Source organism: Quercus robur, chromosome 8 (assembly GCF_932294415.1).
Source record: "Quercus robur chromosome 8, dhQueRobu3.1, whole genome shotgun sequence".
In the NCBI taxonomy this organism is placed as follows: Eukaryota; Viridiplantae; Streptophyta; class Magnoliopsida; order Fagales; family Fagaceae; genus Quercus; species Quercus robur.
The window spans coordinates 12,632,740-12,643,934 of NC_065541.1; the positions used below are offsets into that span (position 1 = coordinate 12,632,740).

General features: G+C 34.6%; 1 protein-coding gene across 2 annotated transcripts; it reads left to right on the plus strand.

Moving 5' to 3' along the window:
• Nucleotides 1-6,668: 6,668 nt before the first annotated feature.
• On the plus strand, nucleotides 6,669-9,388 carry LOC126694648 (FBD-associated F-box protein At3g52670-like). Of its 2 annotated transcripts, XM_050391023.1 has the most exons (4): nucleotides 6,677-7,640; nucleotides 7,737-7,877; nucleotides 7,987-8,251; nucleotides 8,857-9,388. In XM_050391023.1, exons 1-4 carry the CDS (start codon nucleotides 6,720-6,722, stop codon nucleotides 8,871-8,873), a joined length of 1,344 nt encoding a protein of 447 aa, XP_050246980.1. In that variant the 5' UTR covers nucleotides 6,677-6,719; the 3' UTR covers nucleotides 8,874-9,388. The 2 variants fall into 2 exon arrangements, with proteins under 2 accessions (XP_050246981.1, XP_050246980.1); XM_050391024.1 differs by lacking the exon at nucleotides 8,857-9,388 and having other exon boundaries at nucleotides 6,669-7,640; nucleotides 8,087-8,245.
• The last annotated feature ends 1,807 nt before the right edge of the window (nucleotides 9,389-11,195 follow it).

Genomic DNA, 11,195 nt, shown 5'->3' on the forward strand with positions numbered 1-11,195 from the left:
GTTTGTGTAATGATATTAAAATGTTGCTCCGTAAATTTTGGTGGGGTCAATGAGGTGATCGTAGAAAATTTCATTTGAAAAATTGAGAATCTTTATATTAACCAAAATTGGCTAGTGGTATAGGTTTTTAAGATCTTTGTAAATTTAATGAAACTATGTCGGTTAAACAAATGTGATGCCTTGTTCATGAAACTAATTAATCCATTATGCTAAAACCTCCTTTGGTTCTTATGCATGGAAGAGTATCTTATGGGCTAGAAGGGTCATCTCTATGAGTGCTAGATGGAGGATTAGTGATGGAAAAAAATATTAGTATCTATGAAGATTGTTGGCCACCCAAGAGAGAATGGTTGTAGAATTATTTCGCCCCCTTCCCATTGATGCTAAGGTTGAGACTCTTATTGATGCTGATTCGGAGTGGTGGAGCTCTCATCCCATAGATCATGCGTTCCTTTCTTTCGAAGAGGATTAAAGCGTCCATCTCTATGCAACCTTGCAAGATGATTGTCTGTTTTGGTTGAAGACTAGCAATGGGTCTTATTCTATCAAGTCGGGTTATCAACTTCTTTGTAAGGATAGTCATAGAGACTTTGCTTCGGTGTCAAACACTAAAGTTGTTCAAAAATTCTGGAGTAGGTATTTGGAAACTCAAAGTTCCTGGAGAGTTTAAACGTTTTGTTTGTAAGGTCTGTTCTAATGCTTTACTGACAAAAGTTTTCTATATAGACAATGCATGCTCTTTAGGATAGTGAAAAGATTCAACTAGTTTAATATCAAGACTTTGGTTGGATTGATTGGACAAAACCATCATTTGGATTTTTTGATGATTTAACAGTGTCCTGTTTTGTGTTGTCTTTTGGGTTGTAGAGGATGCAGTGGTGGTGTGGTGGTGGTGTTGGTTGGTGGCCTCTGGTTGTGACAATGGTTGTTGGGTGGTGATCGCTGTCTAATAGTTGTGTTTTGTATTGGGCTGCATTATTAGTTAATATTATTTTAATGTATTGTATATCTTATTTTAAGGACAAAGTTTAGCTATAAAATTGGTTATAGCCAAAGGTTACAACCTTATTCAATATCTTTTTATTGGAGGTGAATTTTGACAAATCCACTGGTAAATTTTGACAAATCCACCGGTGAATTACATTTTCTTCTTATATTCTCCATGCTTGCAAAATTTCTAGAAAATTAAAGATCAATAACTATGTCATCAATAAATTGTTTAAATTGCAAGTTTTTGTTATTTAAAATTATGTATAAAATATAAACTTATAAATCATACAGTAAATAATATCCAATTGACACAAATTTTTTTTTTTTTGAGAAATAACAATTGACACAAAATTTGATATGTTTATTAAGAGCATAAAGAACATGTAATTCAATAGTTAGATTTTTAAAGTATATAGTAATGTGAATGATATTGAGTAAGGTTGTAGTCTTATGCTACAACTAATTTTGTAGCTAAACTTTATCCTTATTTTAATATATTGAATTGAAAAATAGAAGATGTGATGTATGACATATTGGAAAATTGTGTGTTAAAATAATAAAATTGCTATTTGATGTGTTAAAATGACATATTTTTCCAACAGTTGATGCTGGTGCTCTAAGAGCATCACCATCAGCTATTTAAAAAAAAAAATAAAAAAATAAAGTCATTTTGACACACCAAAAGCCTACTTTATTATTGTTGAGGACCATTTTTTCGGCCCACGTGGCATTACTTCATTGGCAACCCATGCCACATCAACATATTATTGTTTTTTTGGGTAAATCTATTTAAAGCCCAAAATAAGCTCATATCTCATTTAACTACATGGATTGGGCTCACATGGCCCACGAGATCTTTACTTCAAGAGGCGGATTCATGGTTCACATTTTCTCTTCATCAATTGGGATCATAACCCCACGACATCATCAACATTAACATATGGATTGGGCTTAAGTAATGAATCAAAGCTCACGGCCCATATTACCTCTCTTAGACTCATGACAAGCGACTTCTTCAACAAGAGCCCATATTTACATAAAATAACAACAAAACTCGAGATATGTCATCTCATCTTCGGCTTATGACCTAAGCTCATAAGTCTCTTTGGGGAAACTTTGGGAGTCATGGTTTGGAGGGCTAAGAGGTATGTTCAGTAAAACTCCAGCGGTTTAAAGTTGATAAAAGAAACATGTTGCTTGGCGTGTTTTCTCCAACTCCCTAAACTCTAACGAGTCCATATATAGCGGGTAACATATGGTAAGCATCTCTTATCACATAACGCTTTAAATGATAAAATTCTCCTTTACTCTTTTCCTAAAACTTAATATTCATCATGTGACAAATACTCAATATCTCCAGCCATCTAACTGCTGGGTAACTGTTCATTCAATCCCTAGCTGTTGCTATACAAATTTAGAAATTTCATTATATTATTCTACATAAATCTCATTACTACTTTTAGCTAAAATCCAACTCAAACACATGACCTAATCTGATTGGCTATCTTTGATCTCCAACTACATACAAAATATTCATGATATCTTTTATACCTAGCTGTTGTTTGCTACAATCAGACCATATATTTCTTTGCTAGCTACCAGAGTAGAGTATTAAATACTCTTCTTGCTCACCAAGATTATGTCACAACCCAATGAGGCCTTGACTGAATCTCTAAAGCTTCTTTAACTTTCAACCAATCCTTCTATTACTTGCTAGAAATGTGTTGTAATGGAACCTTGCACCAAAAACATAGACACCCAAAAAAAGGAAACATTTCTAATTGAACCCCAGCAGTGTATGCAGCATTTGACACCTGGCTGGAAGTGATATCATCAGCCATTTAATGCTGAAATCCCAGCAACCAGCTGTTATACCCAAAATAGCAAGATACCCTTCAAAGAGATCTTACCATTTTTCAACCAAATCCATTAAGTAAATGCTGAATGTCCTTTCCAGCAGTCTGAAATCACCCATTTGACCTCATTGGCTTCTGCCCAAAGCAAACATCTGTCTTATGACAGCTGTCTCATGATAGCTGTCACAACTTTTCCTAACAGCTGTGACACATCTCCATATTCTTCTCTTACAAAATCTCTCCTGTTGGAAAGCAATCTCTACAACTTTTCCAGTGGTTATAATCTTATATTTTTACTATTAACCTCCATATCTCTTATACTTCCATATATCATACATATTACAAATACTACATCCCACCAAATATCTATATCTTTTACCATCTCCACACTTCTCAAGAGATATCAAACACTCATATTAAAAGCCTTTCTCATGGAAGGCATGAACTTCTATTACTAAAACCCTTCTCCTAGAAGACACCAAGATCTTATATCAAAGCCCTTCTCTTAGAAGGCACAACTATTTCTTACAAAAACCCTTCTCTTACAAGGTACAACTACTTCTTACATAAAGCCCTTCTCTTAGAAGGCATGAATACTCCATACAAAAGCCCTTCTCATGAAAGGCAACACTATTCATAACTTCACATCAACTAAAATAGCATTGTTAAGGGAAAAACTCATTTAAGTACATGATAAGAGGGGCAAGCTTAACCAGCCCCTACACACAGCTAGGCATACTCTCTCTCCCTCTAGTTGCACCCATTTTTCCCCCTCAATCTCGAAGTTATCATGGCAAACTGTCTCTCTACCGTTGGGGTCATTCTGCTAGGATATTATCAACTCACAAAAGTTGTACAGCTGGGGCTACAAACCATACAAAGATAAGTGACTTTGCTTTCTTATCTTTAAATTTACACCATTGAGTATATGATTATTTCACATTTAAATACATATTACTTTATTCCAACTGCTATTACAACTATTAACCAATGCTTAAACTCATTTAAATGCATGATATGAGGGGCAAGCTTAACTAGCCTCTATCGCTGGCATTCTGCTAGAATTCCATCAACTTACTGATACTACACAGCTGGAGTTACAAACCATATAAAGATAAGTGACTTTGCTTCCATATCTTTAAATTTACATCATTGAGTACATGATTACTTTATCTCTAAATAAATACTACCCTATTTCAACTGTTATTACAACTACTAATTAAAGCTATCATATCAAACACATATTACATATTTACTCAACCATTATTGTGATTCTTAGATTTTGGCTTTAATGATTTTGTAGGCTTAAAAATATGCCGGTAGTCGTTGGACCATGTGGTCCAATGTTGAGTTCCGGATGCAACTCCCGAAAAAGAACTCGGGCCTAGTAAAGTCATCCCTTCAACGGACCACACATGGCCGAGGAACTGAAAAAGGCCCCCGAACAATTATTTTAACACACCATTTTGCAATTCACCATTTATCACATCTTCTATTCTTCAATTATATACATTAAAATAATATATACCAATATTAAAATAACATTAAAAAAACCATAAATATAAAAAATACAAAATAAAAACCCCCTACATACACAAACACAACCAGTGACAAACCCACCACCATACACAGCACAGCCCGCCACCGCCACCATACCCAAGCACAGCTCGCCACCACCACCCATAGGTAGAACCCACCACCACCAACAAAAATCCATTAGCCGCCAATATACAGAGAGAAATGAGATAAAAGAGCTAACCCATTGCTGCCGCTAACCCATCCGCTGCCGATCTACCCACCCATCAATACCCCACATCCCACCCTACCACCATCTTAAATCAGAGCCACCATAGCAGAACACTAAAACCACCACCACAGAAAAACAAAAACAAAAACAAAAAACACAACCAAATTCGCATCCACCCATCGCTGACCCATCGACCCACCCACCCACCGTTGACCCATCCACAAGCCGGCCCACCCACCACAGAATTCACACCCAGAACCCAACCGATCTGCCCATCACCATCTGAACACACCTATTGCCGAACCCACCCATCAAATCACAACAAATAAAAAATAAAAAATAAAAACCATAGCAACATTGATCGGCATCAGGTGGTGCGGCGAGGTTGAACAGAAGAAAGAAAAGCAACAACAATGAAAAAAAAAAAAAAAGTGAAAGAAGAGATGGGTTGATGGGTCCAGTTCGAATGTCTGAGGAAGAATGAGAAAGGAGAGGGAAAAAAAAAAGGAATAAAGTGATGAGAGAGGAGAGAGAAAAGAGAATAAAAAATAATAAAACCATATGCCATTTTGTTCCACACTGTGCCAAAGTTGAGACGATACTGTAGCATGTTTCAAAATTTTGACACATTTAACATACCTCATGATGCTTTGTTTTTGGTATTTGGTGTGCCAAATGCCAAATATTTGGCATTTGGCACATTTGATGATGATGCTCTAAGGGTAAAAAGAGCAAGAAGATTATCTTATTTTAATTATTAAATTTAATTTTTTGAGAGATTGTGATAATTTTTGAATTAATAGTTTTTAGCATTGAAAATATATTTTTTAATAGTTTATGGAAATTTTTGGATAGAATGATTAACAATTACAACAAATGTGACTCATATAACAAAAAGGAAACTTAAATAGATGAAAATAACAATTTATTAAACTTAATAAACCGTGCAAATTATATTTTTGAAAGGAAAAAAAAAACTAAAAAAAAAAAAAAAACTAAAAATGAGTTATGCGGCATTTTCATCTTTAGAGCCTTCGTAGTTTTTACAAATTTTTTTGTCTATTTTCACATAATAAATTACATTTTCTATTTTACATACTTACTTTTCAAAACACTCAATATTAGATTTTCTATTTACATTACATTTTGTTAAAAGATTATTGTTCTTGATTTTTTAATTGTTTGTCTTTTATTACATACAACAATTATCATCCATCATCTTTCTTTTTTCTCAAGATACATAAAAAAAATAAATGCAAAATACTCTGTTAATGTAGCAAACTCGATAAATTTATACATGGCCTATTATTGACCATTTTTTGAAAAAACCGAGTAATTTTACACTTTATTTTTTTTTCTATCATAGACCCAGACGTGGCTTTAAAATGAATGGTCTGTTGAGAAGAGTAGGAGGGAATGTGCAGAATAGCTGTTAATAGGGATTCAAAGTAGTAAGTTAGGCAACGTTTGAAAGTTTTAAGAAAAATAGTATCTCAAGATCCATATTAAAATCTGAGTTTTATAAACTCGCTTTGTGAGTATTTGGCTGGACGATTTGGACTGAAAATGCCACATAGATCTTGAGTCTTTAAGACTCGAGTTATATGTAAAAAAATTTTCCCCTATAGTGGCGTTTTCCTGCAAATATTTTTTTTTATAAGTGTGATCATCCCACACCAGGTTCAGGAAGCCCTATAGTGGCGTTTTTAAGCCTTATAGTGACGTTTTAAAGCCCTATAGCGGCGTTTTCCTGCAAATTTTTTTTTTTGTAAGTGTGATCACCCCATACCAGGTTCTGGGAGCCCTATAGTGGCGTTTTTAAACCCTATAGTTACGTTTTAAAGCCCTATAGCGGCATTTTTCTGTAATTTATAGAAATCGAGTCTTTAAAACTTGATTTCCACGTGGATTTTTTTCGAGTTTTATCTTGGAACTTGAGTTTTAGACATTCCAGATGCTAGTTTTCAGCATTGTTTTGAAACGTGACAACTAACTAAATTTTTTAATATTTATTGTTATTTGGAAAGGGTGTTCAGAACAGTAGAAAGTAGAAACTTGAGAGTGGTCTGCTGAGGTCAAATAAAAAAAACAAAAAATCCCAGCTCCAGCAAACCCTAACCTTCTTGATGGCCCATTTAGGTGCTCAATCGAACTCAAAATGTACGGAACATTTTTGGGCCAAAGACAGGCTTTGCAATCTACCGGACTCTCTCCTTTGTCACATTCTTTCTTTCCTTTCGACCGACGTTGTCACAAGCATTTTGTCGAGTAGGTGGAAGACCCTCTGGACTCTCGTCCCAAAAATCGATTTCCAAGATACATCCATCAGGGGCCGCAGTGTTTCGCCTCTACGCATACTCTACAGTGTTTTAGCTCAACACACAGCACCCATCCTCTCAAATTTCACCCTCTCATGGCGTTCTCCTTGTGACTCCTCTCATTTTGACAATTGGGTCGACATCGCCATATTGCGTAATGTCCAAACACTCGATCTCCATTTTGAGTGTGGACAACTTTTCGAGTTGCCCCATACCGTTTTTCATTGCAAAACATTAGTGGGTCTGGAATTATATGGCGAAATTGAGCTCGATCTTCCTCCTTCCTTTCAACTCCCAAGCCTCAAGATTCTGCGTCTCTACGAAATTTGTTATACTTCCGACTACTCTTTCTCGAGCCTCTGCTCCGCCTGCCCGAACCTCGAAGATTTGACGGTGATATACGAGTTTATAGTCGGTAATGTCAATATTGTTAGTTTTAAAATAAGCTTACCCTTTTTGAATCGTTTACGTATCGACTTCATATCATTTGATACCGAACCTCCTGATTACAAACTTGAAATATACGCCCCAATTCTCGAGCGCTTTTGCTTATTTGGTTATTTGTCAAACATGGTTTTCCTTGAAAAACTAGCCCACTTAATTGAAGTCCATTTCGTTGTTTGTGGACTAGGCCATGTATTTGAGATGTGTTATTCAGATAAGGTATTCAAGATTGTAAGAGCACTAAATAGCTCTAAATTCCTCGAACTATTTCCTGGTGATGTAGAGGTAAGACCCCTTTTATCTTTTGTTATGGTTTTCATGTTTTTTGTTGATGAATATTGTTAGGACTAAGCTTATTGTGTTTATAATGTTGCAGTGCAGTGCATCGGCTTTGGTTACATATATCCTTCCATGTTCCAAAATTTGGTCCGGTTGAACTTTAAAGTTACTCAATCGAATTGGCACGTGCTACAATCCTTGCTTGTAGTGGCTCCTAATTTAGAAGTTCTTGTTCTTGATAAGGTTAGTTAACTAGTAAAGTTAGTTAGATATCCGACTATATGGTTAATTCATGTACCCTAAACATACACTAATGATCTACTACCGTACTGTTGTTATATGTTGTCACCAGCATTATTATCGTAAAAATCAGTTATGCTGGATGGAGCCACCGGATGGTTCCGGTTGTTTGTCATCGCGACTGACAACTTTTAATTTTAATGGATATGAAGAATTGGGACATGAAGCTGAATTCATAAAATATATTCTAAAGGAGGCAATGATCTTGAACACAATCACAATTAAAGTTTCTGCTCTACATTCGAAGGAAAGTGTTCTCAAGAAATTATCAATGTTCCCAAGGCACTCAACAACATGTCTACTTACAGTTGAAATAGGTATATTACTTTAACTGGTACTTAGCAACTACATTTAAAGGTATGTTGTAAATATTTTATCTTTATAATAGAGCCTCTCTACATGGTGAAATGACATTACTATTTTCTGGCTGTTATTTGGGTGTGAGATTGTTTGATAGAATTTGTTCCCTGGGTTTGTGACAACTAATATGCAGAACATTCATTTGACCTTCATACAATTAGCATGTTTGATTTTTGAATCAAGCTAAAATTTTGATAATTGATTGTTCATGAATAAGCTTTTGAAACCTCTTGATTTGTGCTGAAATTTTAGATTCTGGCTCACTCAATTTGTTTCCTAACTATGACAAGTGAGATGGTAAAATAATTGATTGTTTCAATCAAAAGTGTGACCTCAAAAATTTCTTTTCAAAAGAAACACTTGTAAGTTTTGAAGTACTACCAATTAGCTCTAGCTCAAATGGCATTTACTCCTCCCTCCATAATAGGGTGGAGTTTAAGTTCAATGGTTCAAGACTCAGGAGGTGCATGTTAACTTACCAATAAAAATTATTGAAATACATTTTTCCTTTCAAATTTAGTTTTTTCTATATCCATCTTCGCAAATATTTGTACTCTTGCAGACGACTCTTTGGAGTAATTGGTGGCAGCTTCTTTTGACATAGCAACTTCTTTATATGGCTTGACAATGTGCTTGACTAGGGCCCTATGCACCCCAAAGGAGTTAGATATAGTAGTATGCACTTCTTTGTGTAGATGAAGTGGTATAGTAAGATTGCAAGGTTAAATCTTTTTGGGAGCTTCTGCTTTATTACTGCTTGTATTTATTAAATCCTTGCAAGCCCTTTGTTTATTAATGAACTAGATTCTTGTGGGAAAAAGTACTTGGTGATCCATGTTTAGTTCATGAATTCATGTATATTGATGGTATTTATTAGTCAATTCCAAGTGGTAGCACAATAGGCTAGGGATGCCTCATAAAGTAGAGGTCACTAGTTTGAATTTCCTCTTCCCCCTCCCCTGGGGCCAAAACTCACTTATCAAAAAAAACAAAAAAGATGGGTATTTAGTAGTGGTAAGGACCTCTTTTTGGGCTGTTTAACACCTGTATCTTAAATGTGATTGTATATTGACTAGGAAACTTCTAGACCCAAACTGTTATAGTTCTTCTGGTGTGAATCTTATTTGCTTACATGGCTTATGGAGAACCTGTCAGTTCGTGTTGCATCTGTAACAGGGGATTCAAATCCTTTTAATTTATATTTCACCACAAAAAAGCCATGTATGGACAGGTTTCCCATCCATCTAATTCTTATACTTTCTTCATTTTTTGTGTTGCTTTTATTTATATTTTTGCTACTGTTTTTGCTGTCTTTTGTCCTCCCTTTGCACAAGAGACAGTGCAAACAATTTTTTATTTCAATTATTATTATTTTTTTTAAAATGATCCCAAATTTTTTTAATTTCTTTAGATTAGGATCTACCTATTTTCACTTATGCATCTTCTCAATTTTCATTTCTTTATTAGTTTCTTTAAGAGATTTATCTTGTATGCTCATTCGGATTTTACCCTTGTGTTTCTTCATATTTCAATAAAGTTTGTTAGTTATCAAAAAAATTTCCGCCTTAGTTCCTTCTCAACCATGAGATATGTTGAGTTTCTATGGCTTTCTGCTGTAATGTTGAGTTGCTTTGGCTTTCTTCTGTACTGCAACCAATTGCTTTGGATCAAGATCCACTTGTATGCATTAATGTTTCTCCTCCAGCATGTTCTAAAGTTCTACATTCTGATGAATACCAGAACCTCCCTCTGAGTATAAATGTTGTCCTAAAGATGGATGTTTACCAAATGGAAGATGGTCTTGTCAGAACGAACTTTCCTCATTTTCTTAGCCTGCGACTCCATTCTGGAAGTGTCTATATTGTTTACTGTCTAGTTATCATTGAATAGGATAGCATCTCTTCTAAGTATTCAGATCCGGTTTCTACAAAAATTTCCATTTTACCATCTCAAAAGTTACTTTTCATTTATATCATACAATTTTACAATACACCTATCATCCTAACTTTTATTTTACCATACATTAAAATAATATAAAGTAAAATAAAAATAATATAAAAATATTTCTCACTTCTCTTTCTAATCTCTATTTCTCTTACTACACATTAAAAAAATATTATTTAGTTTTACAATTGTGCTACAGTACCATCACAAATTTGATTTGTGGTGGTACTGTAGCACAATTGTAAATTTTTTTGGATTTACAAGTTTGGGTAATGGGAGGTTTTTGGAGTTTTGATACTAAAACATACCAACATGCATTTGAAAGACCCAATACTAATGGTCATTTATGTTTAACATATCAATCTTTTATTGTTGTTTGTAAGCTATGGCTTACTCAATGGTCCTAATACTTCCAACATTACCCTTTGTTTTTTAATATGGGAGGAGGTGTTATTTGATCTAAAAGCTCATTGGCTTCAACGCACCAACCTATTTTTAGCGTGTCTCTAGTGTGACACTTTTTTTTTTTTTTTTTGTTGATAACGGTTAAATTACCGAACTCAGGATCTCATGCTCTGATATCATATTAAATTAATAATTGTCTCAAAAATTTAAGGTATTGGGATATGGTAAATTTAATTATTTAATCACATATTTCTAATAATAACAGTCTCTAGTGTGACCCTAGTGTGACATTAAGTGCTTCCAAAGATTCTTCTGTACAAAGGGAGTACTTGATTTTCTAATGGTGGTGTTAATTGACCAAGCTGAATTTTTCTCCCTAATTCAAAATCATTGAAATTGTAAGTGAAAAGCAACTGGAAGGAGAATGGGATAAATGGGATAGTTACGCCATTCTTGAATTGTGGATAAACTTAATTAATTGTGAGGGGCGCAATTCTTGTCAACTAGTTCATACAACTAAAACCTTTTGAGCTTCAACATTGAAAGTAAAAA

What these genes read in the sequence shown, in the direction of transcription:
- LOC126694648 (XM_050391023.1), top strand. Translation starts at nt 6,720, where the DNA reads ATGGCCCATTTAGGTGCTCAATCGAACTCAAAATGTACGGAACATTTT. An exon ending in TATTTCCTGGTGATGTAGAG is followed by an intron (nt 7,641 to 7,736) that starts GTAAGACCCCTT and finishes GTTGCAGTGCAG; the next exon opens with TGCATCGGCTTTGGTTACAT. An exon ending in AAGTTCTTGTTCTTGATAAG is followed by an intron (nt 7,878 to 7,986) that starts GTTAGTTAACTA and finishes TGTTGTCACCAG; the next exon opens with CATTATTATCGTAAAAATCA.